The sequence below is a fragment of the Netta rufina genome, assembly GCF_964035555.1.
Source record: "Netta rufina genome assembly, chromosome: 11".
NCBI classification, from domain to species: domain Eukaryota; kingdom Metazoa; phylum Chordata; class Aves; order Anseriformes; family Anatidae; genus Netta; species Netta rufina.
Genome location: NC_140134.1, coordinates 18,912,470 through 18,938,229, shown reverse-complemented (window position 1 = coordinate 18,938,229; position 25,760 = coordinate 18,912,470). Strand labels below are relative to the sequence as shown.

Sequence of the window (25,760 nt, the reverse complement as noted above, 5' to 3'; positions counted from 1 at the left end):
ATTTTCTGTGGATTTGCATCAAATGCCAGCTACTCAAGACTGTACTCATTATTGCCTTTTGTAGAGCACAGTACATTCTTCTCTAAGGGAGGGAATGACAACTGACATAAGGTAATTAAAATATCATTTTTAACAAGTGAAAACCATGAAGAAATATTTATTTGCAGTTAATATATTTTTGAATGTTACTGTTCTTCAAAAATAACCTTGTATGTTTTTGTTGAGTCATGATTTTAGTAACTCCTAGACACATTAATAGACACTTATTTATCATTTCATAACTCTAATTGCATAAAGTTGCTCATTGTCGAACTTAATTAGGAAGTAGACTTCTCTCCCACTGTTGGATTATTTCAGATAATAAAAGGATTCAGTGAGCAGTATGCAGATTACCATCACTTTCTTATGAAGTTACACCATTCTAATGGAGCTCAATGGCTGAAATTCCTTTATGGTATGATCATAATAGCTTACGTCACCCTGAATATAAAGATTGTCAACTGTCACGTGAGATATATTTGAGTGAACATGAAACCCACTGAATTTCAATATCCAACTGAATTGTAACAGAAAGACAAGTTGAAGTATGCAGTCTCTACAATCAGATGATCTGAGAAAGATGGCTTTTGCAAAGTAACATTTATGCAGCCTTCTAGCTGCTGCCCAGATTTAGCATAAATTTGTTCTTATTTCAGAAAGCTGAAATGCTTACAAATCAGATATCAACTATGCCACAAACCCACAGCAAAATAATCTGTGATATAGCTGTGGAAAATAGACATTATCAACCTTAGAGAGCAATTACATCTTTAACATGTTCTAATTGAACAGCAGTTCCTTATTTTTATGGAAGATAACTAGCAAATCAATGGATTGCAGCAGGGCAAGAACTAAGTGGCGTTCCTAGGCATTATATATACCAGCAAATAATTTTCAGAAACATGCATTGGTAGAGCATTTCTTTTTTTCCTCTCCAACTTTAAGCAGATGCTTTTTAAGTAATGGTTTGACCTGAATTCTCTAAAAAGAACCTCAACACCTTATTTGCTTGTTTAATCCCTCAAAAATTTTCTTTATAGCAAGTTCGGTTTCAAACAGTATTGTAATTTTGTCTGAGTTATACAAGCTATGAATACAAGCAAAGTCTGCTTGATATAGAGTTGCAAGATCCTGCTTCACAGAGAGTGAAACAATTGCATATTTCCTTCCAGTGATCCCATATTTGCAGTGCTAAGTTGGTGTCTTGGGAGACAAGGAGGTGATGTTGCTGTTTGGCATCTTTGCACTCAGGATCAAGGAGGTGGTTAAGACAACAAGCTTATCTTGGTATCTCTAGCATCTGGCATTCACCGCTTTCTATATAGAATATGACAATTCTCCTCTCCCAAGTCCTTCCAAAAAGGATAGGGGGCACAGCTATGTCAGTGGGACAGAGGCAAAAAAAATTAAGCAAGACATAGAAGTGACAAAAATTCTAGTGCCACTATGTACAGGTATTTACACATAGCAAATTTGAGCTCAATATTGATAAATTCATGTCTAAACTCAAGAGTATTTTAAGCCAGATTAGCAAACATCTCTGAAAGTTCTGAGGTTTGTGAAAATGCTTTTACACTGCAGAATGTGGATTCACTGATATTATGGTTCATGGCAGCCCACAGGACCAGCTGCTCAGACTAATAGGGGATAGGGAAAGAATCACTGCAAAATGATCAGTTTTAGGGTATTTTTTTTTTTCCTTTAAGGTATTTTAAATTTTCATCTACATAAGGGCAATACTCTGTGATAATCACATTCCAATTTTGAGTCCCTCCTAGGACTGTACTTCCAGGAAGCCAGCAAGTCTGCATAGCCTTGCCTACTTGACTTGCGAATGCTGCAGACAACTGCTGCAACAATAAATAACTGAAATATTTTTAACATATGTTTCATAGCGAGCCATCTTTTTACAATGCAGAATGTTTCCACTGCATCTCACAAATTAATTCACGTGGAAAAGAAAAAGTATTTTACTGCAGAACATTTTCATTAAGATCTGGCTTTAGAGCTTTTTTCTGCTTTTAAACCTGGAACACTTATGTGGTGGTGGCATCCCCCTGAAGCCTGGGTTGAGAGAATCAGAGGAAGCATTGGTGTTAGGCAGTTTTTCTTTCCAAAGGCACAGAAGTACTATGCGTGTACTGCAACACCACAAATCAGTCAATCCCATCATGTCAAAGCCTTTCACTATCTAGCAGCAATCTGAAGCAGGAAAATGTGATAAGCCTTGTGAAGCAGTTTACCAGCGATATGCTGGTTGCCTTGTAAATAACAGATTTGTCTACCTTTATGTGCATTCTTTGGACAGAGGCTTTACATCTAATAGGCTAGTGCACTAAAAAGCAGTCCTTAGGAATATGTTTGTTCCATAGGTGTTTTTCTTCCTAAATGAAACCCCAGTGTAATTTCCTGTATAATTACCCTTGATGCAATCCTGCCATTGGAGTTTCCCTCAAGGGAAAGAGCTTTGGGTAGACAATGGTAAACATAGGCTGGCTGCAGCGGTGGCAATGTCCCAAGGGACAGTGCAGTAGTTCCAGAAGGCTTTTGGGTAGTGAGATTGGAGTCAGAAAGTTCAAATCTAGGGAATAAAAACAAAAAAGACTATCATACATTTGTTTTGTTACAAGAAGTCCAACACAAGAAGTATGATCTAATTCAGAAAATCAGCTCTCTCACTAGCTTTCTTAAGACTTGGTCAAAAGAACAGCAAGGCAAAGCAAATGACAGCACTTAAGGCAATGCATATGGTGCTTCCCAAGTACAAATTCAACAAGTTCAATGTGTATATTAAACATCTGTGGGCATAAGACTAACTTGGCCCAAATATCCAGGTGAAAATACCATAGCCTAGCATAATCCTCACAGGAAAAAATAAAGAGACCACTCAAAAAAAATATCAATATATTCGTAATCTCTGAAGTGTGCCCCCGTATTTAAAAGATGCCTTTATTTTTTTTTATTTTTTTTTAAACAAACAGGATACCAGGATACAAGGGTCATTTCGTAGGAAAGAACAATCATGTTCTCAGGCTTAGCCCAAGTCATGCAGTGTTTTATAAATTAGAAACAACATGTTCATCTCCATCTAGAAAGTGAGAGACAGCCAAGAGAGGTGAATGAATTTAGGTGCTGAGTAATCAGGACAAGATGCAGTGCCTGATAAATCAGTTTTGCAATATCACACTAGCTTCAGCTTTCAAACACTGTAAGGTTTAACCCCATACACAATGTTCCACAACACCATCAATTGAGGTGACAGCATGACAAATAGTACATCTGCGTCAGAAAGAAAAGGTCATATTCCATAGCCAAGCAAAAACTGAGGAAAAGTAGCCTGGTCACTGCTGTCGCACTTACCTAGCAGCCGCCGAGTATTTAGCTGCACCCTTGAAATTGCAAATTTAAGTAACCAGTGATAGATCAAATCTGCTCCTTTAATTGCGTGCCACCTGCTTCCCCAAGACACCATTACCATTTTCCTGTCTGAACTATGCTTTGCCCCCACCTCAGTGAAATGTGGGTGTCTCCAGTGGTAATGCACAAAACCTTCAATAAGGTTAACTCAGAAGCATGCATGTAAAAATACACACACACACTAAAACACTATACTGTAGCAAACTGGAAGTAGGCAAGAGTTAAAAGTTCCACCATGCTTTTCAGGTTCTGCACCTTGGCTGCAACCAGACAATCCTCATAACCTTGTATAAGTTATCTACAAACCCCTTCTTAAATTGACTTTGCAATCCTATTTTGCTATTCCAAACCAAACTTCATCAGTGTCTTGAAGAGCACTCACAAAGCCAGACTCCAGAAACTGAAAGTCACAACTGGGTGAGTGAAGTAGTTACAAGACAAAGAACCTTTCTTTCTTTGTACCTTATATTCTCAAATTCCTTTTCAAAGACTAGAACTTTGAAAAGCAAAATGAAAGAGCACCTATCATTGTGTAGTTGTCAGGTAACTGATATGCTGATACTAAACAGCTCAAAACCTCTCACCTCCCTTCTAAAAGCACAAATATAAAAAAAACAAAAAACAACCCCAGACTGGTCGATTAAATTGTACTGAAGATCAGGTAATACTTTCCACACAAAACAGAGCCACCTCCTATGATCACAGACTTGTATGTTTATCACACCCCTTAACATGAAGCTTTTTCCTTTCCATATACAAGCAGCAAATATGCTTTTCCTGGCAAAGCAGTAGCTCAGCACTTAAGACTTCCTCCTGTGGCCACAAGGTAAGTGACCCCTTACCATAACCCTTCAGTATATCCACTCTAACTCTCCACGCTTCTGCCTTCTACTGTCACCTGTAAATCTGACATATTGCCAAGATGCCACTAACAGAGGAGATGCCTAATACATCCAAATCTGACAAAACCTGAATCCACAGATATTACCAGATATTGCTAACTCATGTGACTGCATGATGTGGAACCAGATAAGCCAAGGGCCAGTTTACAGCAGAGTCTGAAGTGGGGCAGAACTAAAACAGCTCAGCTGTCACACTGTACTGAAATGGCCAACGGCTGCTAGCATTTCTCTTGCCTTATGCTTAACGAGCCTGCCAGTTGAGGAGTGCGCTGCCTGGCAAGAAGTTGCATTGTTGGCTGATGCATCTAATCTTGCCTCAGGAACTGTATTTCTCATCTCCTATTTCCATTAGGATTTTCTCCTGCAAAAAGCGTCCTTCTTTATACAGTTCTCAAGAAAGCATTTGTAAAGCACTGCTTTACTTTAGAAATAGTCTTGGGATTTCTGTTTTTGATATTCAATATTTTTGTTGTAATACAGCATTTCAAAAATAATTTGATTAAATAAATCATTTAAAACATTAATCTCTGTCCATCTCTTTAAAGAGCTATTTGAAACGTTCCTATCATTGCCAGAAAAGCACTTCCACTTTCTTTGTGATCATAGAATCACAGAATGGTTTAGGTTGGAAGGGACTTCAACAGTCATGTAGTTCAAAGCCCCTGTCTGTGAGCAGGAGTATCTTCACTAGACCAGGTTGCTCAAAGCTCATCCAACCTGGCCTTGAACATTTCTAGCCATGAGGCATATGAATAAAGAAGAAACCCATACCTTTCAAATACACATAGTAGGTGTTATAGAGGGTCCTCATGGCCAGTTCTTGCAAAGGCAACACATGATCTGTTTCTGTCCCTATAGATTTCACCTCTGCTGGCAGGAACACAGTTAACTGTCCCGATGAAAAGGAGAGCAGTTTCACCTCCGAAACTTGAATTGGAGAACCACACCTAGAAGAACACAAGGACATTAAAAAGTCATTAAGAAAAAATAAGGAAGTTAACTTCATGGGGGAAACCCACATGACCAACCCATAACACACTGGACACCGTTCTTCAGTGCAGCACCCTTCGAGGGCGTATTGCGAAGTGCAATACATACAGACACATCATCTACAGGTCACCCCCTTCAGTGTCATGCTAGTCACTAGACATTTGGAGGTCTTATCAATTAACATTCAAAAGCTAGAGAAATGAGAACACAATCCCAAGGAGGTGAGCCAAGCGCACTACCAAAAGCAGTCACATAACCTCATTTAGCACCTGAATGACATTTATTAGTAAGCATTTTACATAAGGGAGCAGTTTCATACATAACAGTTGGTTTCCTATATCTTGGATCAATCAGTGGTGAATGATAATGAGTCTCCGAACTATAATATGAGGCAAGCTACAGCCACAACCAAGTCTGATTCAAGTGCCACTGGGTGGTTCTGTACTATCCACAGAATTCCCTTGGAGATGACAAAAAAAAAACAAACAAACAACACAACAGCCTAAGCTAGAGTGTGAAGGTCCCCTATGAAGTATTAACCTTATCCTTCCCAAATTATAGTAAGACAAAGGAAGGTTATTTGGATTCAAGTAAAGAAACTTAGCCTGTATTAAAAATAGTAATTCTTCACATGATCCCTGTTGCAAGTTATCATACCAAAGAGACATGCATAGGAAAACTCTACTAAGGCTGTGGAAGTCAGAGGAATTGAAATTATGACAGCATAAATTTGGAGCCAAGAGGAACTTGTTAGGGCCGGTCCTAACAAATGGAACAAACACGAGTTTGTGAGCCTTCCCAGATATTGGACCTAAAACTGAGGTAACCATGTTCAACCTTATCAGATGCAAAAGCAATCTGATGGAACTTCTCTGATAACAATCACCTCTCCTTTGATTAAACACCTTTGAGAAACGAGCAAAGAGCAGCATCAAACAGCAAGTAAATAAGCCTCTTGTTAAATGTTTAGTACTTCCCCACAAACCATGAACAGTTAAGATATAATCTAGAAATCAAAGATCCAATATCCCAATAATTCATTCCCAAGCAATCCATACCCAATCAACTAGCTACCACAACTGATAAACCTCCAATACTGTATTTTCAAGCTTATCAAACCCTCACCAACCTAGATAAAAGACAAACCCTTAAGCCCACTACAGTTTCTACAGCTCAGAACTGGGCTTCTTGATTTACTCTGCATAAAGGGAGTCCACTGTGCCTTCCCATTACACTAAAATATAAGCCAACAAGTAGAACAGACCATCAAGAGGAATAATTTAAGAGACACATCCTTAAATCAGAATGTATTAGGGAAAGAATCAACACTTTGAAGTAATACTGGGTGCAAGAACAAAAAATTAAAAACCAAAACAAAACAAAGTCCATTGAGGTTTAAAAGGTGAGAGAGAAGAGTGAAGAGATGGTCTATCCAGCTGGGATAAACGGAGCTGCCGAAGACCCTCGTTGAATAAATCACAGCAGGGAAGAAAGCTATGGCCACTTATTGGCTGCTTTCAACAAGAATGACAGACACCTAACAGCAAACTATGAAATCCAATCTGAAAAAAAAATAAGATCAAAATTTATTTTGAGTACTGAGATCATCACCTCTTACATAAAAGACTTTTTCAGTCAGTCTGACTGCAGGATTCCCAGACAGAGATTCATTACTTACACAATGCAATTTATATTCTATTTTCAGAAATCTCACTTTATTTTAGTAACAGCAACATGTCAGATTTAATTGTCCAGTGGATGAACAGACAGTTCTAAAGCCAAGAGCTTCAAATATTTTGCCTGACCTGTAAGAACTTGGATTGGCTACTAATGCTTTCTTGGAAGGAACACAGAAGTGCTCCAAATGACCATCACTACATGATTTTAACAGCATCACACAGCACATCACCAAATAACTTTTTTTCTTACACATGGGTACTTTACTTATGTTCAAAATTTTCCTCATAAATGATTTGTGGTATTTCAGGAAGGTTTTACAACAAGGACAAGTATTTGATTGGCATGCATACTATTTCATGTAATGAAAATCCAAGTATTTTATTTTTTTGAATTCTTTATTATCAAGAAAAAGATTTTGGATTATCACATTTTTTCATTCCACAGAAGCACTAAAGGACGTTCAGTGTAGCAACTGCAACGTCTTTGGTTTCTTCTACACTAGATTTATAATACCTTTCAGAGATGCTAGCAACTAGCCTCACCAGCAGTGTACAAGCAACGAGAGCAAGTAGAAGTGTTAATATCTTCTTAACCATCAGCCTCTTCCCGCACTCCCCCCCCCTTTTTTTTTTTTTAATAAAAAAAAGACATTTTGTAGAAATTCAATAATGACAACAGATCTGTACAAAAACAAAAACAATTTGAGTAAGTATAACATAAGGAATTAGAACATCATACAAATTAGCCATATGGTTATTTGAAATCACCTGAACTAGGTGGACAGGTAGTTGGACCATATTTGTTGGAGCATTTTCTGCATTATCAATAGTGGTTTGGACACAAACAATGCAGTTCTATGACCTGTTAGGTCAATTTTATTTATTTTTACAATTGACTGTTAGTCCTGAAAAAACAAAAGGCTAGAAATTATTTATCCTGAAAAACAAAGTCAGTAAAAGTTTGAGACTGCAGACATTTCATACAACTGCAAGTATTTATATATCACACAGCCAGCTGACATGTGAATATTAAAAAAGAAATCTTAAAATGCCAAGACTCAGCACCTCGCATATTGCAATAGAGCGCAAGCTGTAAAGAGGGAATTTATATTTAATGCAAGATCTGCTGAGAGCGAGCATACCAGAAATTTATAATTAGATGGTAATGAGGACAATCCTCCTCTGATCAGTTTTATACCAGTAAGGCTCCATTCATTTCAGTGGTGCTGATCCTAATTTATGCCAGTGTCAGTGTAGAAAGAATTAAGCTACTGTCCTAGACAGAACACTTTTTCCTCACATCGTAACCACAAACATGAGACAGCCTAAGATATTTTTAAAAACGGACACTTAAAAATATACCTGTCAATCCCTAATTCCTCAAAAACGTTACTTATTTTAGTTAGTAGGTAACCAAGACTTAAAAGAAGCTGATACCAGGATGTAAAAATGAGCAAAGCTGCATGTGACATTCCAAGATACGGCCCAAAGCTCACAGAGATGTGAGAACTTATGAACTAGACAGATAGGTGCTGCAACACACAAAGAAACAGTTCGTGCCTTCTTCAGCTATGGAGATTCTGTGAAGCCTACTTTTCTGGCCATCTTTCAATGCAGCTAGTATTCAGCTTCAGGACTTACATTATCACTGAAAATCCCTTCAGAGTAACTGCACCGACCCTTATGGCTCAACATGAAAATATGAAGTCAGCGATTAACTGAACATTTGCTGCAGAAGTAAAACAGAACCAGCAGCTGCAGCAATCCCCTCAAAGTAACTTTAGTTCTGAATCAATCACAAAAATCGTTTCTATCACACAGACACGTATATCTGAGGAGTTCTAAACTGAACACACAGGCAAAACATTTGAATTAATTCACACCTACCCGCTGCAACCAATGACTTTATTATACAGATAGGATGGAAGGCCTTTGAGATGAATGTTGTTATCCACGTAAACATACTGTAGCTCCCGAGAACGACCTAAATCTGGGTTTAGAAAACAAGAAAATAAGTAAGGGAGAGAAGGAATGACAATGGCAACTCTAAGCAAGGCAATTCTCCGTCATTATAAATAATCAGATTCAATGTTAAGCAAACAAATTAGTACATCCCAGTTGTAACATTTCAGCAACTTATTTTAGTAAATTGCAATGCTATTTCTAACCAGTTTTTCAATTTATCCATAATAAATTAAAACCCTTTTTCAGTAGCCATGAAAATCCCACTACAAAAACTTAGATTTTGACACTGACGAACTCTAAGATCAGTTTGAAAAAGCAAAAACACAACTCATTTCAAATCTACTGTGAGAAAATCATGCAAGGCCTTGCATCACTGAAATCACAGCTTTGCTATCCATAAAGTGGTAAAGAAATAACCAAGAATGCCTTCTGTCCCACTGTTTCTTTTCTCCAGGAAGAGATACGTATTTAATTATATTAGCTATAACTAAACACAACCAGTGATCATTCCAAAACAAGTCTGTGTGTTATGTCAAGTTACAGAACATAAGAAAATACATAGCCATTAAACTGCAGAATATTACACAGCAAAAGCCATGGCTACAACCAATACATCCAAACATGTGCTGCTTATTATTTCTGTTAAAATATTCATTGCTGGCAATCAAAAGAAGCAAGCACAGCATATTTCTAGTCCACGAAGGTATGCTTTAGATATGCTAATATATTAAATATGTTAATATAACTCCTGTTATGACCATGTAGATATGGAGTGATTTTATTTTGTTTAGAAAATTAAAGTGGGGGGAAAATAGAGCAAAAGTAAAGGGGAAAAATTAAGTTTCTAGGAATTCTCAAGGAAAAATTTTGCTTATCTGCAAGATGTGGTCAGTCTGCTATCAAAGGAAGTGAAAAACATGTTAAGAGGCATTTTAAGACAAACCAAACTAACTAAAAAGAATAATCTAAAAGAATTTCAACTGTCAAGGAAGCTGACACATAGGATCATCTGGGCAGCCTATTTCATCCGTCGTTTCTATGCCATTCAAGATACTAGGTTAGGAAGAGACATATGCCTTTAATAAAACCAAGCACCGATGTCTGAAAGCCTCTCCGTGTTGGAGGAGATAGCTGCAACCCAGACAAATTGCATTAAGAAAAGATGTGTATGCCTCAACTTCTTAAAGTTTCATGAGTATGCTATAGAAAATAGGCAAGACAAACAAGCATTTGGTGAATCAGCAACACTGAAAGCCTCTAGTAATAGCAGCTAGTTCTGACTTCCCATCTCTATCAATTGGCAATTACCTTGATTGGCACAAAGATGAGGATAACCAAGGAAATGAACACAGCTTCTGCCCCTTTTGTACCCATATCCAAGAACAGAATGAAAGTTAAAATGTTTTCCATGACACCTAGGTATAGGACGATTCTGTTTGGAATCGTGATCTCTTACCATTCCCTACAATAGCCACAGGTAATACAACCCGTTCTTTAACACTGAGCAGTTTCACTTGTACACAGAGCTCTGGACACCACTTAACACAGATAAAGCAAACAACATTTGAAGTGATCTCCCCAAACATTTGGCCATCCTAAAATATACTCAATGTCTTCAGCTGTCACCCACTTGAATGGCAGCTGGAAGCAGCAAAGACCTTAAACATGCTGGGGGCTTCAAAGGGATCACAGCATCACATCTTCCGTAAGGAACAAGAACTGATACCAACAGAAAACTAATAGGTTCCTCTTTTGAACGAAAAACATTAACATCAAGGGCTTGAGTATGATTTTTTCTTTTAATATAGGCCTTTACTCTGCAACAATCTACAGGTTTTGCCACAGGCTTCAAGGACCGTGACCCTGGCTTCATTCAGACCAGAGTCACCAGACATCACAGGATGTTTTCATCCATCATGCTCTTCTTTGACCCTGTCCCCAAAGATATTCCAGTTTGAAGAGCTATCTGCTGCATCCATCAACTGTCCTGCCCCAAGAAGCAAGCACAAATATCTCTGCTGACTGATCGGCACTGCTGTGAGATGCTGCTGTGCATTGCTGAGAGCTAACACCTCAAAAAAGATGAGGTATTTTGGCTCAGTATTGCAGGGCTGAAAATAGTTTAGTGAAGTTCTGGAATATTTTTAGATGAAACAAAAACATCACTATCCTACATGAACAAAAATATTGCAATACTGAGGCACTAACACCGTAAAATGTTATAACAGTGGAAAAGAATTAGCCAATAAAATTAAAAGTAAATAGCATGTGCACGGCACACCTAAAGCTGAAAGAAGATTGCCTCATGCTGCAGAAAGCAATCAGACTAAGAAGAGCAGAAAACTATGGGTTGCCGGGGTAGCTTGAACGTGATAGTGTTTAACTCATTAATTTGGAGAATAGAAGAAAATTTTAAGAGGGCTCATCTTCTTCATTTCTACACAGATGTATGCAAATGGGCTGGAAATCAGGCAAGTCAAAAAAAGCCCTAAAGCTGTTCTTTTCATACGCATTTGGGGGTGGGGAGGGGTAGGCTGCATCTCATCTCTTCCCTCTGTCTTTATCTTATGCTATGTTTAGATTCTAAGTTCTGAGTTGACTGCATTTCCTAGGTAATTAAAGCAAATTTTTGGATGTTAGACAAAATATCTCAGTAGGAAAAATGCAATTCCCAAAGCCAAATAGCCTGTAACTATAAATGTTCCTTTGATATAGTTTCTTTGCATTAAATAACCAAGCATCTTCCAGTCCCCTAAAGATTTTTTTCAAGTTTCAAACGTTATGCATAAAGCTTAAATTTAAATAAATCACTTTAAAAAGCTCTTTGTATACCATCCCCATTAATTTTTGTCTTCTATCGGTCAACAAATATTGTTGAAAATTCCCTAAAAACACACTTCTTAAGAACTTTGTAAAATAAGGAAGCTCTCCATCTCTGAAAAGGCTAAAGCTACAAAGAAGGTTTTTATGTGGCTTTTGCAAGTACTGTACTGTCTAAAACATTTCCACTTTCCTCCTTCCAGGCTTCCAGATCAAAGACCTTTCTCCCAGAAATGACCAAATGCCATGAGTCCTGAACAAACCCCAATTCTATTTTTTTTTTCCTTCTTTTTCCTTTTTTTTCTTTTTCTTCTCTTAACCTCAGGGCCCTGGCATATGCATTCCACATGGCTGAAGATGGAACAAAAGCTCTTGTGTGTCTGCTCTGATGCTCTTTTAACCATACTGTGAGGGCAAGGACACAAAAGCAGCATATACTGAGGTAGAATAAGACCTTTGTTTACTGTGCACTGATAATTACTAGACCCATTTTCTAAACAAGAAGTACGCATGAACCCTCAATAAAGTGATATAACACTGAGTATTTGCTGTCATAATATCCCCTGTACTGCCAGTATACTTCAGAATTTATGGCCTGTTTGAATTATATTTGTACTTTATTACATAAATTATTTTTATTTTTGCAGTGTCATCAAAGTCAAGTTTCTGCTTGCAGAGGAATTTGCTTTCAGGCACCGAAACATTTGCTCATGGTGAAAGTTTCCAGCTAGCTTTCTATCAAAGGGTAATTTTGATTCTGAGTAGTTTGATATAAAACGATCAGTAGTTCCATCTGCCATTCAAGAGCAGAATTCTTAAGAGCATTTATTAGGACAGCATGAAAGGCACATCCTCCACCCTGACAATAACAGCAAAAATGAAAAAGAAAAAGAAATGCACAGGGCTGGCCAGGAGTTTCCAGTTAAACTTACACACCTAATTTGGGTATTTTTAGAAGTTTATTAGGAAGGCCTAAAGGTTCAGATCCACACACTTACTCGTTCAGCTGCTGGCTATTTCAGTTTATGTTCAAATAAACTCTTATTTTCCAATACAGGCACATCCCAAAATTAAGTGTATTCTGCACAAAAAATGACTAATTCATTATTGTTTACCCATCTGCTTGTACCAGTTATGAAAGTCAGAGTGGCTTGAGGTATTTTTATTGCAATTTGCAAAACTGATAGATGTTAAACTTGTTTTCTTTAGATGCATGTGCCCTCCAACTCAGGCAGGGTAAATATTACCATTTAAAAGAACATACAGGTCAAAATACTGCCTGGTACCTCTCCAGCAGTGCAGTGAAATTGCAGTGCTATTGCCAGAACAAATCTAACACCTATCAGCCTGGGAACAGGAAAACACAGGTTTCCATTACACATAACAGGAGCCATCCAGGCAGCAACAAGGGACATACTTAGATGGGGAAGAATGGGTACCTTGCCACTTTGGATGTCAACCACCACATAAAAAAGTAAACCAGGCTTAAAAAAGCATTAAGGAATACATTCCAAACGTGACTATAGCTGCTGATGTGAACACATCTAATAAAAAAATAAAAATAACATTCTGTTTGGAGATGAATAGGAAAGCAGGCATCTTACACAACTCCCTAAATTAAAAAAATTGACAATTATCGCTTGAGTATCACTTGGTTCCACAGTACCTTTCACTGTTACTCAACCTCCTTAGTCATTGTCACTATTAAAGAGAAGTTAGACGTAAAAATACACAGAAAACATTAGCTAACACATGCAACTATCAGAAATAATGCTACAATTATGCCTTAACATCAGTAATACTCCAAACAAAATATTTTCCCATACAGCAGAAGACAGATTTCATCTTTTTGCTTTTCAATGCACTCTTCTACTTTATTTCATTACATCTTGACCACTCTGAAGCTTTCTGATGCTTCAGAAAAAAAGGATTAAACGTTTACATTTATACTGTGCTGCTTTCCCTCTGAACTCTAGGATTTACGATTCCGTTTCATATTCACAGATAGCAAATTATCTCCAAATGTTCACCAGTGAGTCACTATTAAGAACTACTGAACAAGGTCAATTGACTGTCTTTGATGTTTCCCATTATTTTAAAAGTTCCTTTTGAATGTTTTGAATTTGAGTCTAAAAATAAAGAAAAAAAGAAGGTGTGTCATTATATTACAGATTTATTTCCTCCTTTTGAACTTAAAACACTTGAGCAGATCTGTGGCTCATCCAGGTCATAGCTCACTCACAGATAAGCTACTAGTGCAGAAGCACAGGAAACTTTTACCCTTTAGTATTTCATATTTTCTCCTACTGAGCAGCATCTTATTTTTAAAAATCGAAAATATTCAGCTTCTCTTGCTCATGAAATGTAGTTAAGAACATTTGCCAAAATAGGGCTAGCTGCTCTTCGATCGTACTGTGAAATCTGGCCGATGCATCCTGGAACTTGTTTTCTCATTTCTATAATGACATATGTTGGGACATAACTGAAACACTATGTCTGGAGACATTATTTGCACTTACTTGTCAGTGCAAATAAACTGAGGTGCTAAAATTATTGGGACTACCATCAACTGCTTTAATCACTAAATCACTAATAATTAAAAAATAAAGTTTAACCTATGCAGTTAATTAATTTAGAAATGAAATCATCCCATTTTTTGCCACCTCAATTTTAAGCTTCTTTTCCATGTAATTATTGTAGCTTCATCTGCACCTAATTAGCCTAACTCTGAGCGCATTCTAGAGAAAGTATTAGTGGCTATTCAAATGGCATGACAAATCTGCATACGTTTCTGTATTTCAGCAGAGATTAGCTCCTCAGCAGGGCTAAGGAGTAACAAACACGTTGAAGATGAGTTGCTTTTCAAAGGTAGACTATACAGGCCACTCGCACTAAAATCACAACTACTTCCCACAACGGAATGCCACTCGCTCACTGCGCCTCCTGTTATCCACATCCGAACTGCTACAGGGTTGAAAAGGAGGTAAATTTTTTCTTGTCCTCCTGCTGGAGAAGTTTTCATGGATGCCTGCACGCAAATTAAGCCTTAGCTAGATTATGCAGTACTGAAATTCCTAATGATGAAAAATAATTTCTACGGATTTGCTAGGACTCCACAGCAAGTTCCAAACCCCAGCTGAAGAATCTTCGTTAAACCATCAGATCCAGCAGACTGAAACAGGTCATTACCCAAAGTGGTGGAACTCAGATTACATAGTACTATATTTAAACACGACATCATTTAAACTTTTTTCCCCCTCAGTTAGCTAAAAATAAAGCAAATTTGATAGCTGACCTATGGCTTTAAAACAGACATGAAACCTCAACCTTTATTTTTTTATTTTTATTTTTTTTCATGTATTGACATTATTTTCTAACAACGTGATCACTGTAACAACTCCATAAACAGAGTTGGTAGGGGCTAGCATGGATGAAAATTTGTTGCTATGTTTTTTTGGGGGAAGGCAAGCTTGTTTCCCTGCTTTTTTTCTGACCAACACCCCAGCTCAGCAAAGGCAGTGACTCACCGAGGGGCAGAAATGCAAGGCGGTTTCCAGCCATGGAAAGCTCATTGAGGCTTGGTAGCTGGCACAGGTGGCGCGGAACATACCACAGGTGGTTGCGGTCTGCAGTCAAGTACTGCAGCGAAAGGCACATATGCAGCCTTTCCGGTAATGTTATCAAACGATTGGTTGAGATGTCCAGTGTTTGCAGCTCTCTCAGGTCTCCAACCTCTAGAACCAAAAAGGAAGCATTGACATACGTTAATATAACTATTTTCATAAATAGGACCAGAAAAAAAAAATCACTTGAATCAGAAACAAAAGTCAGCAGTTAGCTGTCCTGTTTCTCTCAAGACACACTTCTATCAGTCTATTCTGAACTGATACTCATAATCTCCATCACCATCTTATTTCAAATCTTTTTGACAGGCAACAGTTATCGGTTAGGCAGTATATTTATACACACAGTGCATTGCTGAACTGTGTTTATTACTACGAACAACATCAAGCAGTTCCCTGGGTCTAAGTCAAAATAAGCAGGAAAAAAGTAAAATCACACTACATAGCTTGCTGTTACTGAGAGTATTTTGCATGACCCCAAATACAATGTATACATCTTTAACATTTGAGGATGCAACTCTGATATACACCTTACTTAAGGCTCTCTCACAGTGACACTTAGCAGGAAGTGATAAGCATGCATCTGTAAGTGACAACACTTCACCAAGCATGCTTAGGAACAACAGCTGTCTTCATAATACAGTTCAGAAAATCTAGTTGAATTTAGAGACCAGATTTCTTCATAAACTGTAAATTATGTCAGATCATGTTAGAGTCTATTACAGTAAGCTATAAACTATAGTTGCAATTACTACAGCTTCTAGAGATTTTTCTCTTAACCTTTTAAGAATCTAGTCAACATTCACAATTTTAAGAGCAGAAGCATTGTACAACTTCTCCTGCAGGTAACAAACAACGTTCTTCCAAGTCAGCAAGATGCAGTCAAACAAGCAGCCACCCCTGCTATGGGTGATTTCCTTGCATCTGGCCTTTGGAACCAGGATGTGCTTCTTTAAGGACCAACTGACAAAAATATTAAGAAGCTCTACACATCAGCTCATCGTTTGCATATTCTCTTACAATTACTGTATGAATTAGGTAACTCTATAAATTATTTTCCCCAAACATGGGGAAATGCTAAGCAGTTTGGCTTAGTTTGCCAATAATTCCCAGCAAGGGAGCCGACTTAGGGAGCTCTCAGTGCCCCCCATTCTCATGGTAACTCACAGCATCCTGCGGGATCCACGTGACTTTGCCCTTAGCTGAATGAAGCCAGCTCTTCCAACTGATAGCTGCTAAACAGTGCCCCAGAATTTTCTAGATTGGCAACACCATGTAATCTACACAATCCACAGTCCACACAATTTGCACAATTTACAGATCTATCACCTATTTTATTTATTTTAAAGTAATAAATAGGGCAGCACTACTTGAGGTAAAGCTAACCAGAACCTACTGTGCCCTGAAGCTCTCTCCACAGCGGGAGCTAGAAAATCCACTGCTCCCTGCGCTCTGGTAGCATCCCTGAACATCTTTAATAGTACACCCTAAGAAGTTAACCAAATGCCAGGTTATTTTCAAGGTGCATTTTCAGGTATATTTGTCATTTATGCAATGGGAAAAAGAGAAATGGCATATCTGAAGTTAATGGTGGGAAAAAATTCTTTAAATGATACTTTTAGGACTGGAAACAGAAGAAAAGGGAAATTATAATATTAAAGATTTTCAGAAAAGTAATCATTAAAATTGGTGTGTGCATTTAAAAGGAGCTGCTACACACCACAGATCTCGGCATTAACTAGAATAAAGAATCACCAACACAGTATACACATCCTTTTATGAAACACTGACAGAAGCAGCAGCTATACATAACCACCACATTTTTCAAACCTCTTAGTTTCTACGTTAACAGCAATCATAAGCTTTCTGAAAAGTTTTCTTTATTACAAGAGTGAAAATGAATGGCAAAAGCAAGACAAGCACTTCTAAACAGCAAATGACTACTGTGCAAAAGAACTGCAGTAGGACAGTCTAGTTTTTAGAGCATTTTAGAGCACTTTATATTCATCACAAACAAAGCCATATGCTTTAAAACAGTGACAGGAAGAGAGCCACCTACATCCAGCCAAACCACTGACCACATGCAGTCAATAATAGGCCTAGCTATTTTCATATACTAACCTTTCTCTCTGCCACTAAAAACAGTTTTCTAATTCAGTTTAGGTCCAAAATCCCATAAATGTTACGGTTGGCAAAGCTGGCAGAGTTTCAAAGGCATTGCTAGAATGATATGTTTCAAATCTAAGAGGAAATAGAAGTATTCTCACTTTATCCTTCATCCAAAAAACACATACTTGTCCAAAACTTCATCCTCTCTACCTTAATCTTCCAATGCAGACCAGATGTAAACATCCACTCTCAACACATAGTGCCATATGTTAGAAAAACACCCACCAACCCCTGATGAAGTTAAAAAGTAAACCAAACCACTTAAAGTGCCGTCAGATTAAAGACCCAACTCCCTGGTCTCCCACCAGAGCGCTGAAAGCTCATTTGTAGGAACATGCTCAGATACTTACTTAATGACACTAAATTAGTTTCCATCTCATTAAAGCAAAGGAAAACAATAAAGAGGAATAACAGAAAACATAAACAGTCCATTAATAAGCTTCTCAAGCTTTTAGTCACTAAACACTATTATTTATGCTTTAAAAAATCTCTCAAGAAATACTGAAGGATGCTTTACCTGACAAAGGATGAAAAGCCTACAAACCTCTCTTGCCATCACCTCATCAAGCACCAAGACATCTATGAGGGGTGGGCTTTGGAAAGTTTAGTTAGACTCAGAAAAAAAAAAAAAGGCTATACCTGAATAACAAGAGCCACCAGGGAAGGGACTGTTATTCAGAGATGGGTTTTTTAAATGGATAAGAAAGAGACAAGCATTATACATTGCCATTAAACCACATGCAGGAGCTGCGATTACATTTTAGTGAAGTTCATAAGTGTGTAATTTAGAAATTGATATTAGCTCTAGTATTAACTTGACGCCTATCCAAACCAACAAGGCAGTGAGCTGACCCCCAATTTGACATCAGGCTCAAACTCTCCATATCTCCGCTCAACTCCTAACCTGGAGCGAGGCGCACACGTGGAGGCAGGCCAAGGCCAAGCGCCGATTCTTGGACCCGAGTGTTTCAGCTGTGTCCATCTGCACACATTGCTGCCTTCACACACAGTTGGGCAATTCTGTGGCTTGGCCATCTGGTACAAATGTGCTCGTGGGGTACTTCTACACCAAGTAGCTGACAGCCTGTAAATTCACATACTGCCTTACCTCACAGCAACTTGTGCGCAGGCTTATAGCCAATGTCCTGCCTACAGCCTTCTGAACGTGATTTCAGCGACACCAACGTACATACGAATACTTCAGACTGTATTCCAGAACTGCCAGCACTTCTGTAATTAATTCCACTTTTTATCCTTGATAATAGGAGGACTCAGAAGTGATAACTGCAGCTCTGAAAAGCAGCCCTTGCGTTCATTGCACTAGCCTGGAGAAAGGGACAAGCGAACTGTCCTCCTACGTGTTCGTATTTCCAAAAGAAAAGCTGCCAAATGGGTTTGTCTCTCAACACAAGGAGAGAAGAAATATCAGCACATTTCCCCCCAGGTGAATCTTTCAAGGAATTCTAGGAAGTTTCAAAAATCATTGACCTTCTATCAAAATGGACTGTATTTATATTACCATATCTGGCAAAAGGAAAAAAACCAGCTGATTCAGGTGGCTCAAATGCCAGTTTTTAACATTAATTCCCATGGTTTTATCCAAAGAAAAAAGTCCATCTGGAAGTAACCAGATTATACAACATATAATAATTGCCAAAGGCAATTCAAACTTGTTTAACCTTCTGAGGGTATAGGCCTCACCAGCTGCATAACTCAAAAATAACTAACAGTTTTCTTTACTTTTCAAGAGCAACCCCACCTCTCCCTGATGGGCCATAACCCAAAACTTCATTCAAAGATATATGAAACACATACACAATTGTATCGGAGTGAATGGAAGGCAAGGATTTACTTTAAATCAAACACTATCCGAGCCTTTCAATCCAAGTAAAGGAAAAAACAGGAGAGGAAAGGGCTACAGACCTACCTGCATGAGTATGCACCTCAAAGCAGGATATTAAGAGAAAGCAGAGAACCTACAAGGAATGGAAAAAGGGACTCATCAGCAAAGAGCTGCCACTTAGAGGTCAGACTGCAGAAATTAAATGAAAACTGCCAGGAGGCCAGGAAAATGGGAACTCACAGAGAAAATTAAGAACAAACAAAAGGTTTCTCAATAAGAACTGCAGAGCAAGAAACCAAGAACTGGTGTCAACAAGGGGTAGAAATTAGGAGAACAGACCAAATATTAATTTAGCTTTTTGCATCATCTTTTTCCTATAAGAATAATGCTTTGTATGAGGACAGAGACAGCGTACCTCATGGGAACAAAGACAAAGTACTGAAAATTACCACATCCATTGCTAAAATGAAATGAAGCTGCTCAGAAAATTTCCATCACAGAAAACTGAAAAAATGGGTTATATATCAAAACTGCAAGCTCAGGAACGCGTATTCTTAATGAATAAGACATTTTCTGGGACAGTAGCCTAGGGCTGGAGAACAAACATAGAACGTGTGCTCAAGGAAGCCCTGTTAGCGTAACTCGGCGCTCGTCAGCATCTTACTGTAAGGGCAAAGAGCAACCAGGAGTAACCAGTGCCGGGAACACGAGCAGGAAGCAGAATGAAAATGCAACACAGGTCTTTTCAAATGTAAATTAAGGTATTCTGGCTTATCTTGCTCTGATGAATTTTCTTAGTTAGCACATGACTACCATATCTCATAGCAAATGATTGGGATGGAGAAATATTACCAGTGGCGGTGCTCCTTGAGAAGCTACTTTGTTTTAAAAAAATCCATTTTCTGCCTTGGTAAGTAATAGTTGGGTTTTGCTTGGTGATGACAAATATTTTAAGCATTGCTAACGTGATAGATAATCAAATTACCATTCAGAAAGAAAAACAAAGACTTTTAGACTTCAGTGACCTGAAATGAAACAAAAATACCTGCTTCAAACAGCAACAGAAGAGAGGGACTGGGTACATTGGTCACCACCTAAGGGTCATGAGCCAGCAGAGAATGCAACTCTGACACTTTCTAGATAGAGCCAGCCTTTTCTTCGGAGCAAGGAAGTACGTTAATACACCTTTGCACTGTTAGCAGCCATGGCCTTGCTATTACCATACGAACATTCCCATCTGGCACGCTGCTACAAAGGAGCCTAACACGAGGCGATCCTCTCTCATCTGCCACCCGCTCCGCAGCCCCAGCAGCACGCTGCTGTTCCACAGCTGCAGTGCCCTGTATAAAAGTCTTCACTATATATACTCAGTCTTTTTTTCCCCAGCTTTTGGTACCCAGGGGGACACATTCTTACAGATCCTTACGAAATGGAGCACAGGGAGGACTGGCTGCAAACATGGAGCACTGGATTTCATGCACGCAGCGATCCCTTTGTGTCCTGGGTTCCAAACAAAGTGGTGGATTGTCTCAGAAAAGAAATATGAGGTGCTAAGAGTGGCTACCATCCTTCATACAAAAAAAAACTTATTTTCATCACCTTTCATGAACCTCAATACAAGATGCATTTTCCTGTCAGACCGTACAATGGAGAGTGGAAGAGGTCTCAAGTCTTTCATACTTCCAAAGCTTATTACCAGTTCCATCTGGAAAAAAATGCAAGTCTCTATGCATGCCTGTTAATTTTAAGTGTGTTTCTATTATCACTTTAAAACTGTATGGGACAGGAAACACAAGGTTAAGTTTAAATTACTAAGAGCTTGAGGGAAAGGGTATTTTAGATCCACTCTGGGATGTCTCAGGAGAACTTAAAGAGTTTTTAAGATGGTTAAGACAAATTAAATAGACTATTATATATTACATTAACTGTCCTACCAAGTAGCTCACATTTCACAGCCTATAAAAATTAAATCCTCTTGCACTAGTTGGTGCTTATGATAGACCTGTGCCATCTTCAAAGAAGTTTGACCATAACCAAAAATTGAGATCATTAAAGATGGAAAAAGGGGGAGGCAAAAATAACCACATATACATTTTGATGCTGCTGTATGAAGAGCTTTTACTGTATCTTTAATGAGAGAACTTAAGAAGTACGAGACGTGTTGTTTCCTCATGCCTAACAAACCTGAACACAATTTATTCCTCCTGTCTTTTACTGATGCAGGCTATTTGCTCTGTAGTTCAAAAAAAAACAAAACAGAGGAACTGGAAGATGTGTTGGGATAGTGCAGCAACTATTTCATCAATAACCTGTTTTTTAAACAAGGTGCTGAATACGCATTCAAACCCATAAAAATTATATGGCAACAAACCTCTATCCCAGCTGACTGAGCTGATCAAACTGAAATCCATCACTTTTAAGAAAAACTTAAAGTTCCATTTCATACAAACATCCTGACTGGAAAGAAGAAAAGATTTTCTGGGGCAGGATGGTCTTTGTGAATGAAGACAGTCATGTAAGTAATGCCTCAAAGATGTGCCCAATTGTGAGTTTCGCCTACCTCAGCCATAAACAATACTGACATTCTCAGAAATGTTTCAGCACCAGACAACTCAAAACAAAGCAAAAAATACGTACTTTGACTAAACATAGCCACGTATCATCTTTTATCCAAAACGTCACTGATAAACATCAGAATAAATGCCAATGTAGTACCGAACCTTATTTTGTACCGTTGTTCACCAGCAAAGGTGAGAAGAGTGGCATTTCACAGTCCGATCTTACAAACCATTAACTTTCATTCAGCAAAATGGCTGAAAAGAGACTTGAAGCATGAGGGTGTCTTTCAGTCAAACCATTCGAAAGGTCCCCACCTTATACCACAATTAAACTTCAACTGGCCACCTTCTCGATTTCACAAGCTCTCCTCAGCATCAGCAGTGCAGCAGCAGGCAGAGCACCCAGCTCAGGGTGGTTATTAGGCTGCCTCCTGCAACTCCCTCGACGTGCAGGCATCACACCTAAGCCTACGCAGGTCTCTGTGAACCTCAGCAGGAAATCACCCACACAAGTGAATCAATTCTCCAGCAAAGACAAATCCTCTGAGGCAGTAAATGACTAGAGGAGACATACTGTTAGGATTCAGCACGATGCCAACGGAAGCAGCTACAAGAGCGAGGTCTACGCATACGCTCAAATTCTTTATAACAGATGCCTCACCGAGTCTCCTTATATAAGACAACATTATTTTTAAACTGTTATTCTTAAACTTCGACTTATGCAAGGTTACAAGCAGGTTAGGAATTCTGTCTTATTTCATAATTTGATAGTGTCAATAAGTTAAATTAATCAGACAATAAAATTACCAGAAATTAACGTGAGAAGAGTGGAAAAGGATGGTCAACAGGACAAGAGGGATAAGGAAGGAAAAAGGTTTAGAGCAATGAATAACAAGCTATCCAAAATAACAGAAGAAAAAAAAAGTTGTTTATGCACAAAGGTAACCCAAGGCCATGAAATGATCAGCTTGCCCTCTTCCTCAGAAAACACCCTATTTTGTGCTAGTGTACTCTACCTAGTACTTTACTACCCCACAGCAAAGTACTGGTCTTACACAAACAAGTAAGAAATGCAAAGTTATTTTACTAACCTTTTTGCCAAATTTTGGCCAGAGGAGCTGACAGAGCAACAAGAGAACGGTACTTGGTCAAGTACACTACACAAAAAATTCTGCTAGCTCCTTACAAACAAAGTCCCATTTAGGAAGTGATTTTTTTTATTTTTTTTTTTTTTTTTGCTGTTGTCTTCCCTTGCAGGAACAGCTGTTTACTACCTTGGTGGGTAAGCTGTTTTCCCTGGTGGTATGAACATAAACAAATTTGCTATGAATAAAGCATGAGATCCGTTATGCTTGTATTGTTTCTGCCTTATCTTTATTGGTGTACACCATCTACAACTCACTGTGTACTAAGGTCAATACACTGAAAGAGGGAAGAAATGCTTTCCAGGAGGACTTAGTGAATAAAATGAAGAGCTAATGATTTCAACTGAGATGCTGTCCAGATAGAGATGGCTACTTCAGTAACATGCTTTGATTATGCACAACAAACCAGCTATCACCTAAAGACAAGGAAACCAAATGTGCATCCTAAAGAGATTAAGGAGAGGGATTAAGGATAGTTCAGGAAGCCACAGAGACAGACCAGTCCTAGCCATAAATTCCATGACAGCTTTTTCCGTTCTTCTTCTTCAGAGGAAAAACTTCAAGACAACGGACTGGCGTCTCTGAGGAGAGTATAGTAGAGCCTGACCTGTTAGTACTTCAGTGTCTAAATAATCCAAACAAAGACCTATCTGTTGTGACCGTTGCTATCACCTGTTTCCAACCATCTGAACACAGACATCTTTCCTTTTCCTAAGGTTGTGGTTTTTCACCACCCCCCTCCAGGAAAGAGCTAAATGCATAACAAAAGCAATAGGTCCAGGTTAAATTTTCATCATTCAGTGGAAAACTATCAGGTTGTATCAAATTGAATTGTGCCCACTCCTTTATCTTACTCTTGGGAGATGCCACAGCAGCCTCTTCCACAAAAGTAAACCTCAGTCTCCATAACAACAAAAAATGAACCTGACTGGGAAGAGGGAAAGGAAAAGAATCAAAGGAAGTTCTTCAGTCTGTAACCACTATTACAGCAGAGAAGTCACCAAATTTGTTTTTCGAAGGAATAGTAATGGATGGGATTGCCTTAACTCGACTCCCATGCAAACCAGAGTTCTTCCAGTCCACTTCACAGCAGAAACTTCAACAAGAGAGCACTTACTGCAAATTGCAACAGTCATTATAGGAGAGGGACTGGCTACACATCCACAGGGAAGTCCTGCTGTAATAGAGGTGCAATTTTCTTACAGGACAACTCTGGATCCTGAAGCCCTTGTATGGTAGCAGCTTCTCCTGTTCCTCCGGCTCTGAGGCTACCTTGCAGACTGGCAGACATGGGCAGGCAGGAGAGCTGCTACAGGGAAAAAAGGTATGGACACACTACTAATAGTTTGATGGGCTGATGGGTACCAAACGAGACATTCAACGACAAAGATAGACATGTTCTGATTTTCAAAATGATGAGAGAAATTGCAAGCCTTATTTTAATCAGTGAAAGATCGCACTGCTAGGCATTGCACAGCAGCACAAAATAGACAAGGCTTGCAATTACACTCCAAATAGCCCCACGCTCAGTCATTCCCAATTGCACTACCTTAGCTACACAAATAAGTAGTCCTAGTCCATAAAGCTCTCAAACATTAAATAATTACCAACCAGAGTATACTTGCAGTTGTTCTGTATAAAAGCCTTCCATAAAGGATGGCAATGTAATGCAGATTAGGACAATGCTAAGTTAAACACAGCCCTTTATTTTAAACGTTAGGGCAATAAAATTAAGTTAACACAAATACAGGTATCAAACTTTGCATGTGTGACATGAACCACAGTAAAGTCAATCTTACATAATACCTCCAGTTATACACATTCTCTTTAAAGGCTTTTCCCATTTACAATTGATTCCTTTAAATGACGCATTTTATTTTGCTTCCATTTATTTAATAGACTAGCTGAGTAAGAACAAAGATATTGATAATAAGTAGTATTTTCATTTAACTTTCCCACAACGGTACATATACAACATTTGGCCAGCAAGATCAACATGAAAACAGATACACTCTAAAATTCTTCTATTACACAGCACTAACAGTTTGGGTTTATTCAGTTCCAAAGACTGAATTGCTTTTTTCTCCAAGCTTCCCTGACCACTCACAGCCTACCAGTGAATTGCATTCGCTTAATGCGCACATAAAATCAACTACCCGTTAATATAGCTCATCACTGTCCCTAAACTATGTTAAAAAAAAAAAAAAAAAACAACACAGAATCAACTAGAGAAAGCTACATTCATAGAGAACTTTAATATTAAACTTATTCTTTTTCCCTTTAGACTTTTAAGCCTTTATACTTTTAGCATCCAACCCTATAAAAACGACTAAAACTAGGGTTGAGAGCTATTTTTAAAGTCACAAATGTTTACTTCTTACAACATCATCTCCATTTCTTTCAAATTAGTAAGAGGTTTTACATGAAACGTGAGCAGCAAATGACTGCGACAATTTCATTTTCTGAACTAACAGCTACTGAATTTTGTGAGCAAGCCTCAGCCATGTGCTGTCACAGCAGATGCACGCTGTTTTAACTTCCACTAATCTTACAGTGGTGAAGGATACAACAAAGTGCAGTTTTTCACTGCTTATTTATAAACCATGCTGG

At 38.4% G+C, this 25,760-nt stretch overlaps 1 protein-coding gene across 5 annotated transcripts in view; it reads right to left on the bottom strand.

The window, feature by feature from the left end:
* LRRC28 (leucine rich repeat containing 28) overlaps nt 1-25,760 on the bottom strand; it is a 56,966-nt gene that overhangs the window by 9,006 nt on the left and 22,200 nt on the right. For 4 of the 5 annotated variants that reach the window (XR_014618772.1, XM_084293757.1, XM_084293759.1 and 1 more), the window contains 4 exons: nt 15,340-15,546; nt 8,915-9,017; nt 5,130-5,305; nt 2,461-2,620 (listed from right to left, as the gene is read on the bottom strand). Coding sequence is in view for 4 of the 5 variants with exons in the window: in XM_084293757.1 (XP_084149883.1) it covers nt 2,461-2,620; nt 5,130-5,305; nt 8,915-9,017; nt 15,340-15,546 (646 nt within the window). In the remaining variant the exon portion in view is untranslated. Of the gene's footprint in view, nt 1-2,460; nt 2,621-5,129; nt 5,306-8,914; nt 9,018-15,339; nt 15,547-19,531; nt 19,558-25,760 lie in introns of those variants that run through there. The other variant, XM_084293760.1, reaches the window with a different exon arrangement.